At 36.4% G+C, this 23,463-nt stretch overlaps 1 protein-coding gene across 2 annotated transcripts; it reads right to left on the bottom strand.

The window, feature by feature from the left end:
- Positions 1-214: 214 nt before the first annotated feature.
- LOC149418495 (aldehyde dehydrogenase, dimeric NADP-preferring-like) lies at positions 215-23,260 on the bottom strand. 2 transcript variants are annotated; one of them, XM_089638815.1, is made up of 10 exons: positions 23,056-23,259; positions 19,601-19,644; positions 10,903-11,142; positions 6,289-6,510; positions 4,365-4,528; positions 3,651-3,881; positions 2,916-3,113; positions 2,415-2,530; positions 1,617-1,752; positions 215-672 (listed from the first exon to the last, which is right to left on the bottom strand). In XM_089638815.1, the coding sequence occupies exons 1-10, from the start codon at positions 23,057-23,059 to the stop codon at positions 522-524; spliced, it is 1,506 nt and encodes a 501-aa protein (XP_089494941.1). In that variant the 5' UTR covers positions 23,060-23,259; the 3' UTR covers positions 215-521. The 2 variants fall into 2 exon arrangements, with proteins under 2 accessions (XP_089494941.1, XP_089494942.1); XM_089638816.1 differs by lacking the exon at positions 19,601-19,644 and having other exon boundaries at positions 23,056-23,260.
- Between the last annotated feature and the right edge of the window lie 203 nt (positions 23,261-23,463).

The raw sequence follows: 23,463 nt of genomic DNA, 5'->3' as shown, positions 1-23,463 counted from the left end.
CCTTTCTTTCTTTCACACCCGACTCAAGAATTCCTTCGACGCACGAATTTATTTGACTCACAAATTCCTTCGACGCGTGAATACCTTCAACCCACCAATTCCTTCGACCCATGAATTCCTTCGACTCACGAATTCCTTCGACCCACGGATGGCTTTCTTAATTTTTTTAAATTTTCATCAAATTACACAAGTTTAACAAAAATAAAATACCAAATTTAAATCACCCTTTTTATTTAGTTTTGGACAGCCAATATTGAAACATTAGGTAAGGTCTTCCGCTGTAATGCCAAAGTCTTAAATTGAATAGTTACAGTAATAAATTCTTGAAATCCACACCATTTAAAATTATGTATTATTAGTAGATAAGTGACACAGACAGTAAAATAATGTATTACCACCCTTCCGCAACTTTAAAGCTTTGCTACCAAAATATCTCCTATCTATCTATCTGGCATTCATGAGGCAACAGTTTAAAGTTGCATCGTTATCACTTCTTATTCAATGGTGAGTTTTGGCTTGGTTTATGATAAAGTTGAGACGACATAGGCGACTATAGCACCAAAAATAAACATTGCAAGATGGGGCAGATATTCAAAAGGTATCCCTGGGTGGTTTCTGGCTAGAAACACCAGCATTTTAGCCTTCTTTTCGGAGTAGGGCGGATAACGGCAACTGAAATAAGTAATAGAAAGACAAGGATTAAAGATGAATGATGAACTTCAATCTATCTGCTGTTACCACTTAATGTAAGACATTTAACATCTGCGCTGCATTACTATGTACCTGTACGATTAACACATAGAAAGGAGCCAGAGAAGAGGAAGTTTGAAAAGTACCTGACTAATTAAATCTTATCACTAAACACAGTTAAAGGCATTTCAAGCAGTGTTACTATTCTGAAAGGTGGTCTCCCACCACGGCAACACTGAGAGTATCTACCACTCTGAAATGAAGTAGGTGTATACAATATTATTTACCGTAATCCAGTTAAATATTTTTTGGCCATACCTAAACTGGCTATCGAACCCGCAAATCTTGAATCTAGAGAAATAAACTTACTATTCTGCCATGTAGGTCGTAAATAATGTTTTTTTCATATTATACACGGTGTCCGGAAACTCGTAGTACAAGCGGGAAACTGGAGAATCTACACCACATGGGGAACCCAAAAAAACATAAAGTTTTTTGATTTGAGCATTTTCACAAAAAAAACAAAAAAATATATTTTTCGGCTATTTTAGGGTTAAAGTTTTTTCTGGTGTTTAGGGTTGAACAACAGATGTTTTAACCCTGCAGAGCAGAAATATTTTATGATTACACCGGGTTAAATGAAGGGTGATTTCAAAATAATGCTTCAAATCCGAGTTTCTTCATTTGTTTTACTTTCAAATAGTTTTAATTAGTTGGGTACTTTGATCTTCAGTAATAATTTATAAGAATTTGATTAAAAAAAAAAAAAAAATCAACTTCAAACTCGATTTACTCAATAACGAAAGCTCAAATCAAAAAAAAATATACTACAAAATCGACTCCAAATGTGATGTAGATTCACCAGTTTCCCGTTTGTACTACGAGTTTCCGGACACCCTGTATATGACATAAATATAGGTACTTACGATGCAAGTTTTTCCAAGATTGGATTGAAGTTCTTGGCGAGACAGCTCTTGTGGTGCGTGAATGTGTCAAATGTAGCTTTACTGTGGTAGGATCCCATGCCACTTGCTCCCACTCCCCCGAATGGCAACGATAAAACTATAAAAAATGTGTAATTTTGAGCACTTAATAACGTCTTCATCACATCAAATTTTGTTTTAGAAATATAATTATGTATAAGAATTCCAAATTCTTTACTGACAGTTTAATTTATTTATTTATGTAATTTTATAATATGTATATTACAAAAAAGTTACTTTGTTTATATATGGGAAAAATCCCAATGAATTCTGAAAAATCTGATTCCAGGAAGGATGACAAGAGACACAATGTTGAAAAAGAACATGCAGAAACAGCGTAGAAAGAAAAGGGTTCATATTATATTATGTCTATAGATTTTAAAAAATACTCGTAAGCATAGAGAGAGTATGATGAAAATACACAAAGAAAGCATGTGTCCGATATTGCTATAATGTCCTGAGACACGAGCAAATCAGACAGATAAATGTTTTTACTATTATTAATATTATATATATATATACGAGGTATCATATTTACGAAAGTAGCATGTGAAAGTAGCTGTCAAAACTTCATATGTGATTCAATTCAGGCTATTGGGTTATTATTACATTGATATGTATATAACATTTTCTTCACCCAAACCGACAATATGATACCGATTAATTATCCCAATCCCAAACGGGATAAATCGTTGGAATTTAGTAAGTGGATAGAATTAGAAAACAATGTTTTAAACAAACCTGCCATCTGCAATACTGTTTCATTGATACTAAGTCCTCCAGAAGAAGTGTTAGCAATTATGAGATCCACATCTTTCTGTTGCTTGGAGAATATGTAGAGAACCAATGGTTTATCCCTGCGTAAGAAAAACATTTAGATTCTTTCGATTAAGGTATATAATATCCAAAGAAAGCCTTGTCAATTGTTTAATGATTTTTGGTGTTTTTATAATAATGGCTGCATGCCTCAAGTTTTTAATAATGTTCAGTTTATACAGATGGATAATAATTCTGTTTTAATAAGGCAGAACTACATTTTAATTGTGAATACATAGGTATTTAATAAAATATATTTCCAGATCAAAATGATAATAAAAACAAGTTTGAAAATATGTGTGCCTTTATTCTACGATATGTGTAATACACAATCATTGAAGTAGCGCAGGTTAGGGAAGCCTGAAGGTGCCTTGTCGAAGCGATGGGTCCCTGACCCTCATAAGTAGTAGGTAAAGGAGAAAATACCTGCTGTTGATGAAATTGATAGCTTCATAGGCATTTTCCACATTGACTATGGGGAGAAGGGGGCCAAATATTTCCTGTTGCATTACGGGATCGGTTGGCTTGACGTCAATAAGAATTGTAGGTTGAATGTATTTGTCTGAAGCATCAGTTTTACCTCCGTAAGCCACTTTGCTCTGATCAATCAGTGAAGACAGACGGCTTGAAAAAAATTTTTACTAAGGCTACACAAAAATAACAACATCATGGGAAAAGGGAACACCTGAAGACCCCTCGTTATCCATGGTTGCAAAACAATTGATGTCCAACAAAAAATTAGTTCAATATAAAATATATACTTATGCATATATTATACAGTGCATCAAGAAAATAAATCAATGTAACACTGAGTAATACCGATTACGGAACAAAATGTGAGGTTATGTTTGATTTTCATTTCCCACAGGTTGACTGAATGGGAAAAATTATGTATTATATATATATTTTGTTTTTAAAAGAAAGGCAAACATTCCCGGGTTACGAATAACCTGACAATATTTGAAAATCTTCTACTACCACCACAGAAAGCGGAAAATGTTGCTTGTATTGTGATGGAGGACTTAGCCAGCCGAGGAATTGAACACACTACGCCTGAGTGGGACCCAAGCGCGATGTCAACTCGGCCACCGACCGGTCGAATTATTATCTCAATTTTTCTTAACGTTTTTATTTCCTAAATATATACCAATACATACTTACTTGAAATGATTAATGTTAATGATTCTACAGAAGTCTGGTGAGTTTTGAGGGTTCTCGGTGTACCAGGAATCTAGTATGCCCTTGGCTCTTTTCATGAACTCCCCCTGCACCTCTTTGGTGCAGAGGATATAATCCGGGGCTATACAGGTCTGCCCTGCATTGATCAACTTGCCCCACAGTACCCTCTTCACAGTTATGTCCATATCTGCTGAGCTGTCTATGTAGACAGGACTGTAAAATAAATGTAATGAAATATTAAATACAAGAACAAATTGTGGATAAAGTGTAAATTATTCTTTAGAAAATATTGTATGTAAAAGCGGAAATGGCTCAATGAGATTTTATGTCTTTGTACAGGTAAACCACTTAATTTGATGTTTGTAAAAATCATTTAAATTGTGGTTTACTGTGGTTATATTAAATTAATCAAATGCTTCGTTTTAATCACTACATAGATTACATTTGTCAACCGGTGTAAAAATCACTAGGTAATCCTCAGAAACAACTTCATACAATTGTTTTTAAATGTTTCACAACTAAACAAAATAAAAAGAATATTATTGTTTTATGAAGTAGTGTGTATGACATATAATGAAGCTTGGATGATACATTCAGACAGAAAGAAAGGGGGTCATTGATTTGTTTGAATTTAGTCTAAATTCGTAAAACTTGTTATTATTAAATATCTTGATTGCACTTGTTAAGAAGTAATACCTCTTTCCACCCAACTCCAGGGTGACGGGTGTGAGGTGCTTGTTGGCTGCAGCATGAACCACCCTACCCACTTGCGTGGATCCAGTGAAGAAGATGTAGTCAAACTTTTGGTTCAACAATTCTGTTGTCTCCTCCAATCCTCCCAATACAACCTGCACCACATCCTGCAATACGCAACAAATAATTGTTTCCATTATCGCTTATCAGTCATTTATTACTCATCACTTAGGTAGGTGTGTCTCATTCTCATTTGCATTACATGGTTTTTCTTTCTTTTACTTTGTTGTTCTTTTATCATTTTGTTTACTTACATTATGATGTTTGTTTTTTACGTTCTAGTTTTTTTTTTGTTAAAGAAAGTCAAACATTCCCAGGTTACGAATAACCTGACAATATTTGAAAATCTCCTACTACCACCACAGTGAGCGGAAAATATTGGCTGTGTTGTGATGAAGAACTTAGCCAGCCGAGGAATTGAACGTGTGACGCCTGGGTGGGACTCAAACGCGATGCCAATTCAGTTACTGACCGGTCTTTAATTTGACCTTACGTATATATTATACATCTATTATTAAATGCAGAAAATTTTTCGCCTTCTGGGTGTTTACGTTTGATAGGTAGTGTATGTACCTATATTTAGGGTTTTATTTATTTATTTCGCCTGTTGTGAATTAACTGAATTGTTTTCAGTGAATTCATAAATGTTATTAATCATATGCACAGAATTACATTTCAGGATTATTAATACGAAAGCATTTTGTGGTTTGATTCTAATGAAAAAAAATTGCCTGTGGCGCATTTTGTTAGAGGCCATAATCATAAACAATCATTGATTTATTTTATGATCAATATTGAAATATTGTTCAAAAGAAAAAAAATACAGACCTTGCTACGCCATTGAGTTTGTAAAATTTGTGTATTATTTTATATCTCATCAAACCAAGAGAATAAAATTTGCTACAAGCATCGCGCTGGCATAATCCGGCACAAGGTAGGCATGGCAGGCCCTATGCGGGCGCAATTGGAGCACTCCGCTCCGGGCGCCGCATTGCCAAGGCGCTGATAATACCTAATAGTCCTAACACATCGCCCTTGAGATAATTTTTCATAAAACGGCATTACACATAAGTACAAATCATCAGAATATTATTGATTTCAATGATCACCTTCTTAGTGGTCTACTGGTTTTGACACGGGGCGTCAAAATTTTACTTGCGCCAGGCGCTATTTGGCTCAGGGCCGGTCCCGAGGGTAGGTACCTAGTGTTCCATGTATGTAGGTACCTACTTATGCTAAATATATAAAAGTTCAGTGCATTATTTCTCAAATAATTGCAGGTTGTGTATTTTATATAAAGTTAGAAGTAGGTAGATTTAGTGCAAACTAAAAGACAAATAAAAAGAAATTGCGAGTGCGGCTACGATTTAAATCCTGTAAATCGAAAGCCTGAAAAGTTACAAAGAAATATGTCAAAAGATATAATCGAGGGCCAACGAACTCGCACTTTTTCTGCTAAAACAATTTTTTGATCAACATTGTTATATAACCTAATATTTACCTTTTGTGCATCTCGTTATATCGTCCAAGTTTTCTCTCTATCGGAAAGTGTCGACAATTACCATTAACCCATTAACCAGCATCCGGTGCTGCCACAAGTGGTGTAATGACACATAGGTAGTAGGTAAGTACTACATTGTATCAATGTGCAAAAGTTCAAATCACAGAGCACATTGTGAGTGTCCATTCTACGACTATACCAGTTCCACGGGGGCACATTGATGCTGCACAACACTACGTCCTACATCCGATGCTATAAAATGGCTGAAAAAGCACAGCACTCCCATAAGCCACCATCAACTATGTCTTCAGCAATACGGAAAAGAATAATCAATAACAATAATTTTAGGTCATTAAAAAATCTTACGTGATCCAGGTATTTGGGTATCAGTTCTGCGATCAGGTTGGAGCAGGCCACAGACATTTCTGAAGGTTTAAAGATGACAGTGTTCCCGGCCGCTATAGCCCCGGCCAGCGGCACGAAGCCGAGTTGGATGGGATAGTTCCAAGGAGACAACACCAGAGCTACTCCATACGGATCCTTGTAGATCAACACTCCGTCAAGCGTATTCATTATGCCTTTATGTCGCTGGCAAACAAAAATTACATTATTAATTTGTTATATCTTTAGCATTAAGGGGGTGACAGATTATGCTATAAGTTCAAAGCGTTTTATATAACTACATATTGCTCGACATACAATTCCGTACAGACCTCACACCTGTGATGTGTTATAAGTGTTGGCGTTGCGACGATATGCGCTGTAATCTTCTACCCAGGCGATATTTGAAAATTATGCGGTCCCATCTCTTACCTACGGCTGGAGAGGGGGTCAGAAAAATTTACAGAGAGCTGTAATGGGTCCCCGAAACGATCAAGTACACTTGACAAGTCTACGTGCTTGACGATTTCACTTGACGAGGGACTTGAGGCGACTTGAAGGTGCCGTCAAGTCCACGTGCCGCAGTCGTTTACCGCCCTGTGCCCAGGAAAGTGGCTGTCGCAAAAATTAATAATGGTTTCCAACGCAGACAAGGCATTCCTTGCTATAACTCTAGCGGTATCTATCACAGAAAAACTTGTCAAGTCGCGTCAAGTCGCATCAAGCGCAAGGTGGTTCAAGTGCCGTCAATCAAAATTTTTGTCAAGTATGGTCCAGCCCGTAGACACTTGACGGGACTTGTCAAGTCAACGCTGTAAACGATCAATATTCACTTCAAGCACGTAGACTTGTCAAGTGCACTTGATCGTTTCGGGGACCGGCTGTCATCTGTCAAAGTGACAGATCCCATACAAAGAAATGATTTTCCGCGGTCCCCAAGCATAAGTCCCCCAATTGATCTGACCCCCTCTACTGAGGAAGATTATAGCGTAGTGTGTTAGCCCAACACATAATACGTATATGCCACACCAAAATTATGCTCGCATAATAAAGCGTAATGTGTCTAAAGCTTAAAATATATCATGACGCCATAAAAGCAGACGAGTACCAAAATAAGAGAAAAAATTGTGGTGTCTTTTTTTACATTAGTTCCACACAGAAGGCCCTGAAAAAAAGTCCCTCGGGGCCTATGTAAGCGTTGGGGATGCTATGTGGAGAGGAAGTTCTGGGAAGAAAAAGGGTATGAGGGGTGGGTAGGAATCTGGGGTTCAAAGTGTCCAGGAGTGACGGACGTATGAATCCGTCCCTCCCACCGCGGTGCAAGGCGATGGGTCGAGACAGTTCGGCTGGAGAGGTCAAAGGGTCTTTCTCAACCAGTCTCTCCCGATTCGACCCGCCACGCAGTAGGACACCCCTACTAAGTCACCGAGCGTAGCGAACCACTTGGGGTGACCTATGGCAGGGGTGTTGGTAATCCAATAAATGGTCCTCGAGGCGGCGGTATCCATACCCGCCTCCCAAATTGATGTAGGTATTATATAAAGATTTGTGGTAAGAAATGTTCAAAGTGCTATTAACAGAAATATGTTGTTGGAGAAATTGATAATTTAGGAAAGTCTCTACTAAATGTACCTACGCGTAATATGTTTTCACACTTCTATGTATTATTATTGTAGATATAGTACAGCAATATTCTTTTACTTCTTGTAGACAGGGCCGGCCCTAAGTCAAACGGCGCCTGGCGCTAGTAAAATTATAGTAAAAGTTTTTTTTTTTTTTTTTAAACTTCCGATTTAGTTGTCCGGGTTAAATCTTCCCCAAAGGAAAAACTTAACCCTTCCACTCACTTTTCCACAAATGATCATCTAGTCAATCAACATTATGTAAGTGCATTATATAAGCAAAATAAATACAAAACAATACAAGAACAACACGTCAAATCACCAGAGATCAAATGGGAAAATAATTCACCGTCTCCAGATATTTTCATATCAGAGGGTTCGGCTCGGTAGAACTTCTAACAGGGCCTATAAATCCTACTGATCCCTCAACATAAATATTTAAAAAATCTTTTGTTATCCTACATGTATTCAAAATGACCGACTTTTGCATCTTTATATATAAATTTTTTGATAGATCTAATACGCCTAAATTTTTAATTAGAGAGCTAGGTATAATGCCAGTAGCCGAAATAACGAATGGTAATATTTTTATAGTCTGAGAATGCCAAATTCTTTTTATTTCATTTCCTAAATCTGTGTATTTTCTTATTTTTTCACTAACAGATTTTTGAATATTACAGGAATTTGGAATAGCGACATCAATGATATAAGTTATTTTTTTAATTTTTTTCATGTAAAACTATATCGGGCCTATTATGACTAATCGCTCGGTCTGTTAGTATAGTTTTATCATAATATATTTTATAAAATTCGTTTTCTAAAAATGAATTTGGTTCGTATTCATAATATGGTACTACATTACGGCAGTCAATCAAGTTATGTTTAATTACCAAATTTTGGTGAATTATTTTTAAAACTTGATTGTGCCTAAATGTATACTCGGACGGTGCTAATATAGAACATCCCGATATAATATGTTCTATAGTTTCCGGAAAAGCCAAACATTTTCTACACAAATCATCAATTTGATTTGTATCTTTGATTATATGCTTTCGATAATTTTTAGTATTAATGACTCTATCCTGAATGGCAAGCATAAATCCTTCTATTTCTGCGCTCAACTCTCCAATACTCAACCATTTGTTTGACGAAATTTTGTCAACATACGTTTGGTTGAGATAATTGAAGTGTTTTGCGTGTAAAATTTTATTTGACCAGGAATCTAATAATTCCTGGTTGGGATTTATAAAAATGTTGGCATTCTCATCGTATAAATTTAAAGGTGTAATATTTCTATCCGCCTTGCAAATTATTTTGTGCATTTCTGAGCTATGAGCTTTCCTATGGAAAAAAGTTCTTAGCATTTCTACCTGATTATGTTTCAAAGAAGTTATTTTGACTATACCTCTACCTCCTAAATTTCTAGGTAAATTAACTCAATATATTAAAATAGTATTATCGGTATATATAATATTAAAGGTATTATCGCGCTATGGCTCCTTGGTGCCTTAGCAAGTCGGCGTCCACAGCAGACTGCTCCAATAGCGCACGCACAGGGCCGGCCCTGTCTATAGAGGACTTTTACAACACTGCCTAAATGGAATATTGTTTTTGAATTGTTTAAAACTAGTCAGAATCTAACTAGATTTTGATCGACTTTCCCCTTCCCAGTACAAAACCAAGTAGGTATTAACTGGTGTGTTGGATTAGATTGGAAAGACCCATAAAAAATTAAAATAAAACATACTAAAGGATTTTCCAATAAGAGGTGTTATTTTGATATTCAATCATAAAAGATCAATGGTTTCGTTGCTTGTGTGGCACGTAGCGCCGTCGTGTTGAAAGTAAACGTTGTCCAGATCAATACCATCCAATTCCGGCCATAAAAAATCATTAATCATCTCTCGATAGCGCAATCCATTCACCGTAACTGTTGCTCCAACCTCATTTTCGAAAAAGTAAGGTCCAATGACTTCGCCGGACCATAAACCGCACCAAACAGTCACACGTTGAGGATAGAGAGGCTTTTCAACAATAACTCTTGGGTTTTCCGAGCCCCAGATGCGACCATATTGCTTGTTGACGAAGCCACCGAGGTGGAAATGGGCCTCATCACTCAAGATGATTTGCATTTGATTCACTCAAGTGAATTTTAATAATTTCAATGCGTTGTTGAAGCGTGTATCATTCCATTTTTATTAATGGCGTAGTTTCTACTTGTCAAATGTGAAAAAATAACGTCTTCAAAAGTAACATCTACCGAAATAGCGGGCTATTCAAAATAACACCTCTTATTGGAAAACCCTGTATTATTAAAACCTTTAATCGAAAAAATGTACATAGACATTGGTGAGGGATATGTGGGTTGGAAGATTGGCTATTCAAAAACAGCTGAAGCCATCAATAAACCATTGCGATTCTAAATAATGTGACTATTTGCTGATTCATTTTTTTAACCGTTTGAGTGCCAAAAAAAATCATACAGTTGCTTGTAAAATGCCACCAAAAAAACATTTTTTTTATGAAACTATATATTTTTTTAAAACCCCATAAATTCTTTGAATTTTCAAGGATTTCGATGATTTTTTATTAAAGAATATTGGTTTAGAATCACGCGGAGGAGGATCCCGAAGTTCAGGCGTTTCGAAAAAATGAGAATTTTACGTACAGACGTACGCGCGAATCAGAACACGACTGACGCAATCGACGGAAATCGACGATCGGCAATCTTCGTTAAAACACGAATCGACGAAAATCGACGATTGGCACCCAAACGGTTAATTACTCCCACTGGAGTTTTAATCCATCAATAGATCCAGGACAAAGGAAATCTGCCACGAAGGTTGTTATTATAGAAACAACATTAATAATATTATATTAAAACGATATGAAAATACACAGAAAATGAGAGAAATTTAGGTTGCAAGCGAAATGACTATATAGCTCCATCTGTTATATGTGCTTATTTAGTTCTTACCTTTTCAGGCTTCGCCCAATCCCTCAAATTATTTAGAGTGTCTTTCAGGTCATGTTTGATGAACTCCACCTCCAGAACGGAGGCCTCCATGCGGGACCTCCTCAGGTCCTTGCCCAGGGCCTCGATGATCCTCTCGGAGTTCTCCTCGTACAGCCTCATCAGGGCCTTAAGCTGTTTCTCCCTGAAATCCACGGGCCTGGTGACCCCCCGGTCGAAGGCATCCCTGGACCGCTGGACTATCTGGAACATAGCCAAAGAAAAAATGTGTCAACCACTCTGTTATAATTTATTATTATTTAGGCTCAGTTTTTTCGCATAAATTCACACGTGACAAAGTCATCAAATGGCCATTCAAAACTATTTTATTTGGGCCCGGGTAGGTTACAAAATGGTATACGTTGAAGACACAGAAATATTTTAACAAATTTCCTAGAGCCCCCACTTCGGATAATGCCCCAGCTAGATGCCAAAATGGTACACATTTGCCTCCTTCCCTTGTGCCATTTTCTTTTTCAAAGTTGCTTGTCCAGTTCCTTGCTCATTCTCACCGACCGCTCCTGGTAAACAAAACAATAACTGGTTCCAATTTCCAACTTCTCGGATGGCTGATTTTTACTCGAATACACTTACCTACATAATGCAACGACATTGAGAAACGTGATGTATCTCACCTACCTATGAAACTCGATCCTCACGAATAACATCATTTCGTTTTTCATCGAGGCCACAGCAATTCACGTTTCACAATGTTATCTGGCCAATGTGATAGTGCTTACCTATGATTTTGTAAAGCGATGTAATTTTTATTGCGTTATAAGCAGAGTTTTTATGGCGAACATGTAATATTTTTCAATTAGTTAATTCATAATTTATATAATTTAACACTTCAAAAATCGGCAGTACGTTGTAACTACCTCAAAGATGTATATAGGATAAGATAATATGGTACGAACCGACGCGACGCGACTCGTTGGCAGTATTGGCCCTATTGGCAATCGTCCACGGGTCGGTAAGGGTTCGATAAAAACCGAGTGCTGTAAAGACGTAAGAAATGTTGTGCGAAGTATGTTGCATGATCTCTGCACATGGCAGATGCTAAATAGCTTGTGATAGCTTTTAGCCCAGTCTGTCTGTTGCAGATTTCTGTTTTCGCATTTACACACTTTACCAACTGATAAGCTCGCTATATTGTGATATCGGCGGTAACGCGATATATATCAAGCGCCCACTGAATCGTACCTAACGCTAGTTGCAATGCTAGCAAATTTTAACCAGCGATTCCTGAGCATATATGGAATAAAAAATGTTATTGCCACTTTGCTGTTCGGTAACGTTTATTTAAATAAAAAATATATTATTCATATTTTCACCACATGTCACCACTGTTTTATCCTTTGTCAAAGTTTGAAAACCCATCTGGCAATATTTTATTCGATTTTCGTTGAATAATGTACGTATGTACCTACATTGGCGCACTTTTACAATCTCAATGAAATGGCACCGCACCATTCGTCTCATTTTTAACTATTATTATTTAGTGTGTTACGAAAGAGCGAAGACGCTTTTCGACATACTTGCTAATAACAGCTGTTGAACACGAGAAGCAATGCCAATGACAGTGACGGAGTGTGTAAATTTTTTATTTTTTTGTTTTTAACTGAAAAAAAAAATATTAAAAAAAAAACCGGACAGTAAAGTGCACATAACATTTTTTACTCCAAATGTGCTAAGGAAGTCGGGTACGTGCCGATACACCCTGTATAAGGAAAGTACATCGCATCGCTCCCGCTCGCCCCCGACCTGAATGCACTGTTTGCAAGCCCCAATACAAATGTATGGATCGATGGGCTCGGTTTTTGTCGGTTTTTTTACCGACCCGTGGGACGACTGCCTAAGTATTAGCCCGCCGTCCCACTGGTTCGGCAACGGTATCGAATCGACAAAAACCCTGCGCAGAAATTTATTTATTTATTTATTTATTTATTTTATTTTAAATGCACATTTACAGTTATACATAACCAATAATAAACATACATTTTATTTTAATTTATTAAGTAATAATAGCGTTTTTGAACTGGTGAATATTAAGTTGGAAAATATCTATATCAGGGGACAGGTAATTTAGTAACATAATAATTTTTCTGAGCGGCATTACTAATGGTAAGTTGGTTCTGCATTTTGGAACGACAAAGGTTCTGTGCCTGCGCGCTCTTGTATAATTGTCGGGGACATAAAACTCAAATTTTTCTATAATATCGGGAATACAGACGTTACCATTTAGAAGTTTATATGCTGTTATCAGCAAAGCAGTTTTCCTTCTATCGGTGAGGCTATTAATACCCAGCATGCCGGACAAAAAGGCTGATGGATATAACCAGGGATAATATCCGAAGTCTCTAAGATATAAATATCTCAGAAACTTCTTTTGTACTTTCTCTATCATTTGAGAGTAAGTTAAATCCATTGGTCCCCATATTACAGAACCACTTTCCAAAATGCTACGTACTAAACTATAGTATAGCACACGAATCGCGGCCGAGCTGCAAAAATGTCTGGAGTTGCTTAGCACAAATCCTAGCATTCTTAAAGCTTTGTTGCATATCGTTTCTATGTGGACGTGAAATGTTAAGTGCGTATCAAATGCGATTCCCAAATCTCTTGAAATAACAATGTGCTGAAGAGATGAATAAGACATTTTGTAGTTATAGTAAATCGTTTTGTTTGCCTTGGTGTAGCACATAATGGAGCATTTCTTAATATTAAACCCTAATTTATTGGTATGACTCCATTCGACGATAGAATTTATATCACTTTGTAGCTGCAAGCAATTTTCCAAAGATTTTATTAAAAGGAATAGTTTCATGTCATCCGCGAATAAGAGAAACTTGGAAAATTTTATGCAATGGTAAATGTCATTGATAAATAGCGAGAAAAGTAAGGGTCCAAGATTCGACCCCTGTGGAACTCCAGAGTTTGTGATGAAGTTGGAAGAGTGGAAAATACCATAAGTTACGTATTGTTGTCTATTTGAGAAATAACTTACAAATAGACATAGAAGTTTCGCTGAAAATCCAAATTGGTCGAGTTTATTTAGGAGAATAAGCGGATCTACTGAGTCAAAGGCTTTTGCGAAGTCATTGTATGATACATCTACTTGATTGTTACTATCAAGAGCTTGAGATATGTACTCCGTAAAAACCATTAGATTAGACACAGTAGATCTGCCAGACCTAAAACCGTGTTGCTGGTCAATTATAAAGGGTTCAACTTGGGTATAAATGCATTTATGAATTATTAGTTCAAACAACTTGGCTGGAGAGGATAGGATCGCCACTGGTCTATAATTAGAGACTGAAGCCTTATCACCAGTTTTATGTAACGGTGTAACTTTAGAGATTTTCCACAGGTCTGGGAATATTCCGGAGTTAAGTGAGAGATTATAAATATACGCGAGAGGTGTTAATAAGGGCTCAAAGCATCCCTTTAACACGAATGACGGAATAAGATCCGGTCCAAAAGAAGTTTTGGATTTTAATTTTTTAACAGCAGCGGTGATGTCAGTGTTTGTAATATTTTGAATATCAACATTCTGTGCTTTTGTTGGCGTATTTTTTCCAGGTATAAAAGATTTCAAGTCCGCAGCTTCCTTACTATAAGTTGATTTAAAATAGTCTGCAAATGCTTCTGGAATATCTGCTCCTGAGAAAGACTGATTATTCCAAGTAACATGGTCAACAAACCCGCCATCACTTCTTCTGGACGAGATATACTTCCAGAAAGATTTGGGATCGCATTTGATATTTTTTTCAATAGAATTAATATATTGCACATGTGCTAATCGAATACTGCGTTTTATTTTTGTTCTAAGTAGACAAAACATTTCCCGGTCACTCACCATTCCAGTTTTCTTCCATTTTTTGTAATGTTTGAATTTGAGTTTTATGTCGCTAACAATCTCACTAGAAAACCATTTAGGATATTTTCTACCATTCCTCGGAGTGCGCTTAATTTTGAAACACATATCAAAATATTTATAAATTATGGAATAGAAAAAGTGTGTCGCTAAATTAACATCATTTATGTCCTTCAAAGGTTGCCAGTCATGAGATTGTAAATGGCAATAAAGAGCTTTAAAATCGCCATGTTCGAAGTTCCATCCTCGCCTAACACTATTATCAATATTATTCCACAAGTTTCGTGTTTGACAATTGGTTGTGTTTTTGTTCGGCGAAATCTCTATACACAACGATGGATGATAAGCGTCTTCTTTAACTAGTGAGTATAAGGATTTATATACTTTTAAATCAATGTTGCTGATAACAATGTCCAGCGTGCTTCCCTTCACATTTGTAATAGAGTTGCTTTGTTCCATTTGGAAAAGATTCATAAAATATATGAGATCCATTTCGGTGCCTTTGTTACTAGATTTTAGATTGAAGTCGCCTATTATAATAATCTTTTTATTGATTAAAAAATTAAAATTCTCAGTAACCTTATCAAAAAAATCGGTATATGTTTTATTTGGCGATGCCGGTGGAATGTACACAACACATATGTAAATAACACCAAAATCATTTAGGCATGTCTTTATCCACATATTCTCGTCTTTACTTTCCAGATAGGTAAGTCTCTGGGTTTGAGTTGCACGGTCACGTCTCGCGGCTAGCAGTACTCCTCCTCCCCTTGAATGTCCCGAGGTTCTGTCCTTTCTGAACACGTCATACCGTTGATCGAAGAGTTGACTATTGTAAATGCTGTCGTTAAGCCATGTCTCTGATAGTAATATAAGATCGTTGTTCTGTATTATTACACTTTGTAGGAAATCATCGGTTTTGGATCTTAATCCCCGTACATTTTGGTAAAAAATTGTGCAAGGGAGAGAATTCACTTTTAGGGGGTTCTCTAGTCATTTCGCGGCGGCATTTTCATTCACTTTGGTCCGGTTTTGATTATCATCAATAGGATTTTGTTTTGGTTTTAAGTACCGATAATGTCTTACCGGTACTCCTCGAGGCCATAAATCTTCCCGTAAAAGTTTTTCGTATAGATCCTCCGTTACACCTATACGGAAAGCTGCGTATTCTTGAGAATGTGCGATGAATTTTTCTATTTCACTTTTTGTTATTTCGTTTTTCTCCAGATGTGCCCGGATCTCTTCTACTGTTGTGTCCTTATGTAATCTAGACACGATAATATTCTTTATTCTTGGATATGATTTTATACTCGAAGACTTATCGGAGTTACCGATAGTTAAATTCTTCACTGTGCGTTGTCTGCGTTTAATTTTTATCCAATCTTCCGTATTAGGAGCGGTTTTTGATTCCGGCTCGGAAATTGGAACGTGTGGTTCCGTGGCGTGCGTTTTGGGGATCGCGCCGCTAAAAGATGCGGTTTCAAATTGACCGGCGTCATTTTTTGCTTTGGTGGCCGCTCTAGTTCTCATCCTTTCCTTGGTTTGCGTTACTGCTGACAGGGTAGCGGGCGCGGTGTGCGGTGCAGCGGGGGCCGCTACGTCAGCCCAGCGCTGAGTCGCGGGATTTGTAGGTAGTGCATTTTTGTTGTCACTTTTGCTTGTTACCTGCCGATTTAATGTCGCTTCCACGGCCTTTACACGGTCCAACAACTCGTTAATCGTCCTACTTTGAAATGTTTCTCAAGGGCTGCGCTGCAAGTGGTAGTGAACTTTACTTATCTTCGCAGGGTTTTTATCGATTTGGTAACGATACCGAGCCTGTGGGTCGACGGGCTTATTTGGCATTTGATTCATAGCTCTACCAGCAACACAAAAACAGTAATATTACAGTACACACGCCAAACTTTGCAATCGGCGGCGTCGTCACTAGTGAAGATTTTCAAAATATAAAAATTCTTTAATTTAAAAAAAAATGTTCGTTCGTTCGCCAGTTCCTCATTTAGCCGCTTTCAAAGTTGTATGTCTAGGTCTAGCCATACAGAATATTAAAGTTTGGGTCTCCCTATTATTACGTTTTTCCCTTGTAAATAAATGATAACATAATCATAGGGAATGATGTTAAATTTTAGATCACGTCCATTCCATCGAATTGAAGCACAGAATTTTAAAACAGCTAGAAAAGCTATCGTCTAGTATAAGTATAAACGTTAAACGATATAACGTAATACCACCTACATAAAACAGAAGGTGAATCATCAAATTTAGCAATTAATTACCTAATCTTCGGCGTTTTATAAACACTTAACACATCAATATTTTACTAACTCTACACAATCTCACTTAAAATATTAAAAACACAGGTATCCTAATCGGTGCGCATATTTCAAATCTAAATAATCGGGGTTTAGGATCACAGGGGCCTAATTACAATAACTGGTGTTTTGAGGCTTGGTTTCGGGAATGCCATAATCATATTTATTGGTGACGCGAAACTTTTTCACGTGCTACAGCTGTGCGCACAGGGCCGGCCCTGACCCAAACGGCGCCTGGCGCTAGTAAAAACAGCAAGGGCGCTGTGTTATCGGTATTATCAACGCCTTGGATCCTTGACTCCTTGGAGGTCGGCGCCCGGACCGTACAGCTCCAATTGCGCCTGCACAGGGCCGGCCCCGGTTGCACATATCAGTTGGGCATATGAACATTCCAATCTTTATTTGAGTTTATCTCAAAAGTATATTTTTGTGTATAGGCCCCTGTGATCCTATGCCCCCATAATATGAACACGTAAATTCCTGTGTATTTTGTAGGTACCTATCTAGATGTAGATGATAATGGTACACACTTGGCGCCAGTTAATATAATTATTGTATTGTTATGCTGTTCATTAACCACAGACAGCACATTCAGCGGCGACACAGAGAATGTAATACTGTAGGCACACACTTGGTATAAAGAAATACAAAGTTAGATATTATAATTGTTTTTAGGGATCCACAAATGAATATAGGAGGTTTATAATTTATCCGACAAAATGAGATGTCAAAAGAAATCTGCGTTTTAGCCAGGTACTCAAATAAATTTTCATTTCCTCAAATATTTGTCGTTGATGGGAGTATTACATTTTTTGCGTTTGTCTCATACTGTGTTGTCCTATTTTTCATTTGAATTACTTCTACAACACCATTTCGTTTTCGTGAGAAAATCACTTCGAGGGCTCAATGTGTAGGTATCTATACTAATATGAATATGGTTTTATAGCCGCATAAGTAAAGCAGTAGATTATAAATATATTGATAAATGTTTATAATCGATTTGAATACTGTTGGCAGAACGAAAAATGATGTTGAGGGAAACTAGGACCATTGATTCTAAAACACGTCTGCAAACTGAGGAGGTAGGTACCTGCCTACTTTATTCATATCACTTTTTTAAATGTCATTTGGAATGGTACGACGGATATACGTTATAACCTCTCTTTATTATTGCAAGAACTATAATAGGTAGATTAGATTTGTTCCGAATTGTCCATACAGTTTTTCTTTTGTTCTGTCCCTCGAAAATTGAGCAGACTGAGCGTCTTACTGAAGGTAGAGTAATAGTAATTGTAATTGGGCAAAAAGACGGAACAACGATTCAGCCGAAGAAGAATACACTGTCGACGCAGCTAAGTTTTTTTTTGCTGACAGTGCTGACATACAATAAGTACATACCTATATACGTGGTTACGTAAGTCAAAGTTCAAGCGGTGGTCAATGTTTGCACCTTCAATTTGAGATGAATAATTCAAAGACTGGTTTGCAAAACGGTCCATCTTATTTTTCTTACTTCGTAAAAATACAAAATCAATGATATCTTGTCATGAATCACAATGCTTCAGAAGCTCCCGAGGTCAGTGGTTTATTTATGCCCCGAGGTTTCATATGGGAGGTTGGTCATCTTTGTTTTCTAGTGTGTGGACTTGGTAGGAAAGAAAGGATTAAAATTGAGGCTAGAAGAATGTTGATGTTGTAAGAGAAAGGAAACCACATCATCGTCCAAATCATACCACAGCCGAGCTGTTAAACACTAGAACGAGTCGTGAAAACGACCTATTACTAGATGACACGCGACACATTTTTTATTAGTTTGAGGTACATCTCAAGGATGCAAGAAACAAAGCGATGAGGTAAATTGACTACTTAAAACTCTTCGTTTTGTTTCATAGACAATATTACGACATATTTATATTAAACGTCAACATAGAACTTGTTTGGCATTGGAAGTCAAATGACGACCAGAAGACGGCCTCAGGAATTTTCAATTTTCGTAAATAAATAAAATTATTTAAAGTTACGTTACATGGTGTGTAGGTACACCATAGTATATACCTACATTATTATATGTATACTGAGCGTAGCGAAGTCCTATTTTAACTCGACCGTTTTGCATTTCGTCCGCCTGTAAATTTTATGGATGTTCTGTTTCACAGGAAGGTGGCCGTTTTAATGGTGCAGTAAAGATTATTTTGTGAAATTGTGGTGTTTATTTGGACTTTATTATTCGCATATATATTATGGTACCTACCTACCTGCCTGAATAAATAAATAAAAAAAGAATTTTCATGGAGATAGTGAAGATTCTTTGGAAAAATTGTATAATTCCTTATTAGAAAAAAAGTTACATAAAATATTTAGTTTATATTGACAATCATCATTATTCTGTTTAATCACACGTTAAATAACATATTATAAGATAAGTATAAATAACCCTGATAATAACACATCAATTAACCGTGAAATTTCTCACCTCTTTTAACTCAGAAATATTCACATATCCATTGGCGTGCGGACCTAGAAACAAAAATAAATTCTTAGTTTGATCACAATGAGAAAAAATATTAAAAGTTAAATTTAGGTACCTAAATAATGGGACTGAGATGTTTCTTGATAATTATGAAGTTCACATTATACCTATTGATTTGGCGGGCCCATTTCGAATTATACAATTCAATGTGATACACTTCATAACCAATTTCCTTTCAGGGTTTCGGACGAATAACTGCTAATAACCAATAAGATGTCAAAACCAATTTGTTTACTAGGTATAATTTTAAAATTAGAATTCTGTAAAATGTAGAAAACACTTTGACTAAAGTAGGTACTTAACTACCCACGCAATTTTGGGTAAGTTAGTACTTTATGCTAACAGGTGTTTTCTTGTATTATGTGTTGATTAACGTACAGCCCGAAAAATAAAAATAGATAGATGGTTTAAATTACTGCAAAAATCTGTTTTAGGCTCAAATTTGAAGAAAAAAAAACACAACATTATTATGGTTGCAATTGCCAATAATCTATTATGCAGAATGTCCGGGGGTAAAGTGCACTAACTTCGGGAGGTGATTGACTTTTATCGAAATTCCAACTTTTGGGGTTACTTTTCAGATAAAAAGTTATTTGTCTTTTTTTCCTATCATCATGTAGAATAACCTCCCGAAGTTAGTGCGCTTTACCCCCGGACACCTGTGTAAAGGTGATTGTCGCGGGCGGACAGACGGCGTGGATTTGATTTGTATACAAATCTACAGTTTTATTCCGAGGTTGATAACAATTTGTACACTTGACTTTCAAAATAAGAGGAAGGTCACTGTTTATGTCTGATTATGAAAAACTCTGTGTGAAGCCCGAGCACCGCCGGAAAGTTGCAACCTTTCTTATAGCATTTTAGAGTTAACATTCCGAACACAATAACAACAATTATTAGTCATTAAAAACAGCCAACAATACAGATAAAATCGACTGTACAGTTTTACACACGCAATTGCCACAAATGCTTCAAGGGTGTTCCAAGGATGCCCAAATGGTCGATCGCGGGAAGTTTCAAAGTCAATGACTGTCATTATTTCTTGGGTATATCTATAAATTATGAAAATAAATTAATAGAATATTGAAAATGAAATATTATTATTTCCTTATTTAACATGTATATAATATATACATCTGTAGGTACCATATTTTTATACTCATATTCCTAAACTTTAGGCACTATACACGGTGTCCGGAAACTCGTAGTACAAGCGGGAAACTGGAGAATCTACACCACATGGGGAACACAAATAAACATAAAGTTTTTTGATTTGAGCATTTAAACAAAAAAAAAAAAAAACAAAAAAAAAATATTTTTCGGCTATTTTAGGGTTAAAGTTTTTTCTGGTGTTTAGGGTTGAACAACAGATGTTTTAACCCTGCAGAGCAGAAACATTTTATGATTACATCGGATTAAATGAAGGGTGATTTCAAAATAATGCTTCAAATCCGAGTTTCTTCATTTGTTTTACTTTCAAATAGTTTTAATTAGTTGGGTACTTTGATCTTCAGTAATAATTTATAAGAATTTGATAAAAAAAAAAATCAACTTCTAGCTCGATTTACTCGATAACGAAAGCTCAAATCAAAAAAATATATACCTACTACAAAATCGACTCCAAATGTGATGTAGATTCACCAGTTTCCCGCTTGTACTACGAGTTTCCGGACATCCTGTATATTGCTTTTTAAATCTGATGAAAACAGAAGAAACGAAACTTTCAATCACTGAACACTTTAAAACTAATAAATGTGAACAAGGTATTGTGACAATGGAATATAATCCGCCACTATCAAACAAAACATAAAGATTTGATTAAGGACAATTTTGGTAATAAAATAAGGCATAGGTACACAACAAAATATTACTTGAAAACATTGAAAGATTAATTATTTACTTTGATAAAGTAACCTGAGAAATAGGTACCTATACCAAGTAGTACCTACTCGTGAAAACTTTGTTTGAGGTTAGGTTCAAAGTCACTGATATATTTAACTTTGCTGCCGGTGGCTTCGCTACTGTAGATTTTGTGTATATACTTATGGCGCGAAAGTGGATGGTAAAAGTCTGGGATGCGCGAGGAAGACATGGCTCGACTTTCTCATAACATATTCGTGTTTTACTGATAGTGTGTTGTGAAATTTGTCATTTCATTCGTTATAGGTTTCCAGTCCCGTTTTTAACTGGAAAATGAATTATTTGATAGCTTTTTAATAAATTAACAATATTTCATATCAGAAACTTTTTTCCGTGTTTTATAGATATATGAAACGATGCATGAATGTAAATGAAGCAAGGAGTGTGTTCCATATAGGTACTGGAAAATGACGTAGTTTATACGGGAAAATGGCGTAGCACAGTTTTAAAAAAATAGGAGTATTTCATTCGTTCGTTAGTTCCAGCTTTGAAAAGTTAAGTGTGTCAAGCTGTAGTGAGTAGGTACCTAGTCGATAGCTTGACTTCTAAAATAATAATTTGAAATTCGTATTCTACATGAACATGAATATGGAAACCGGGCAATGGCCACCCCTGACTGGTACCTACATAAAAATAATACATGATCAGGTAATAAAAGGATACATCCGTGAGTTAACGTAATTGAAAAAATGTGTATTGGATGATGTAAAAATAATATATGTATTATAGCATATAAAATGTCAACAAAAACTCCCTTTCATTGTTACAATAGATGTGTAGTTTCCCACAGTAGGTACCTAATCGGAATTTTATTTACGTAACAAAGTAGTGTAAAACAATGCCAACTTTTAACAATAGGTACCTACGCTTCATCGAGATAAATGGAAATAATATTACCACAAACATTGAACCAAATGTTTCTTGCGAACATGAAACATTGGGGCAGGGTTACAATGATTTTGTTTTCCGTGGCAGATGGAAAACAAAAAACGTTGTGGCCCTACACAACGTTTTTGAATTTTTTCGATATTTTTAAAACATTTGGTCGCTGGAGACCCGACTTTAAAGAAAATAATATTATATAATATATGTACTAGCTGAAGTCCCCGATGTTGCTTGAGCTTTTCACAGAGGTTTTCGAAATCATACTTAAACAGCGACCTTCCTCTTGTTTTGAAGGTCAATAGTACAAAATTTCACCATCTCAGTAAAAAGTTGTAGATTTGCGTAAAAATTAAATAAACGCCGCCCGGCCGCCACAAACTAATGGAAATACTATTTGGCCATAATAATTAACAATGGCAACATTAAATTAAAAAAAGAAAACAATAATATATCTTGAATATTATGTACACCGAGTGCGAATTAAAGTACCTGCGTATCTATAGTAATGGAATGAGAGCAGAAAAGAGAAAAGTAGGTACGGACTAGAGGTATAAATACTTGTTAATACATAAATGGTACAAACAAAAACTCACTCATATTGACAGTGGTCAAATTATTCCTTTTTTAAATTTCAAGACACAACAACATTAACACTATTTACTATTCACAGCGAAGCCTACAACATCCTCAAAAACGAACGGTTCGCGAGATACGTCAAGCGCCGGCAAGTTTCTTTGTACGACTTGCATATAACTTGATCGCACAGTCATCACCGGAGACTGAAGTCAACTGAGACGTGGTTGGGCCTACAGATTAATGGAGAAGTTCTTGCGGGCTACGTCACTACGTGGTCGGATGCGTTTGCGGACGATGATGACTTGAACTAAATCTCTAAAGACCGTGGCCCGTGCCCCGAAAACCTGTTTGAAAGAACAACGGAGGTGCTGTAATCCTCTATTCGCATTTCTTTGGTAAAGTATACTATTTTTCATGCCAGGAAG

This window comes from Hesperophylax consimilis, chromosome 13 (genome assembly GCF_061612785.1).
Source record: "Hesperophylax consimilis isolate HC1 chromosome 13, BYU_Hcon_1.0, whole genome shotgun sequence".
Classification (NCBI taxonomy): Eukaryota; Metazoa; Arthropoda; class Insecta; order Trichoptera; family Limnephilidae; genus Hesperophylax; species Hesperophylax consimilis.
This window is presented reverse-complemented; position numbering and strand designations above follow the sequence as displayed.

Bases quoted from the DNA above. Each gene is read 5' to 3' on its own strand.
- LOC149418495 (XM_089638815.1), bottom strand. The intron at 4,529-6,288 runs GTAAGATTTTTT...TGCGTATTGCAG, and splicing joins TACCCAAATACCTGGATCAC to GATGTGGTGCAGGTTGTATT. The intron at 3,114-3,650 runs GTAAGTATGTAT...ATTTTTTTCAAG, and splicing joins ATTAACATTAATCATTTCAA to CCGTCTGTCTTCACTGATTG.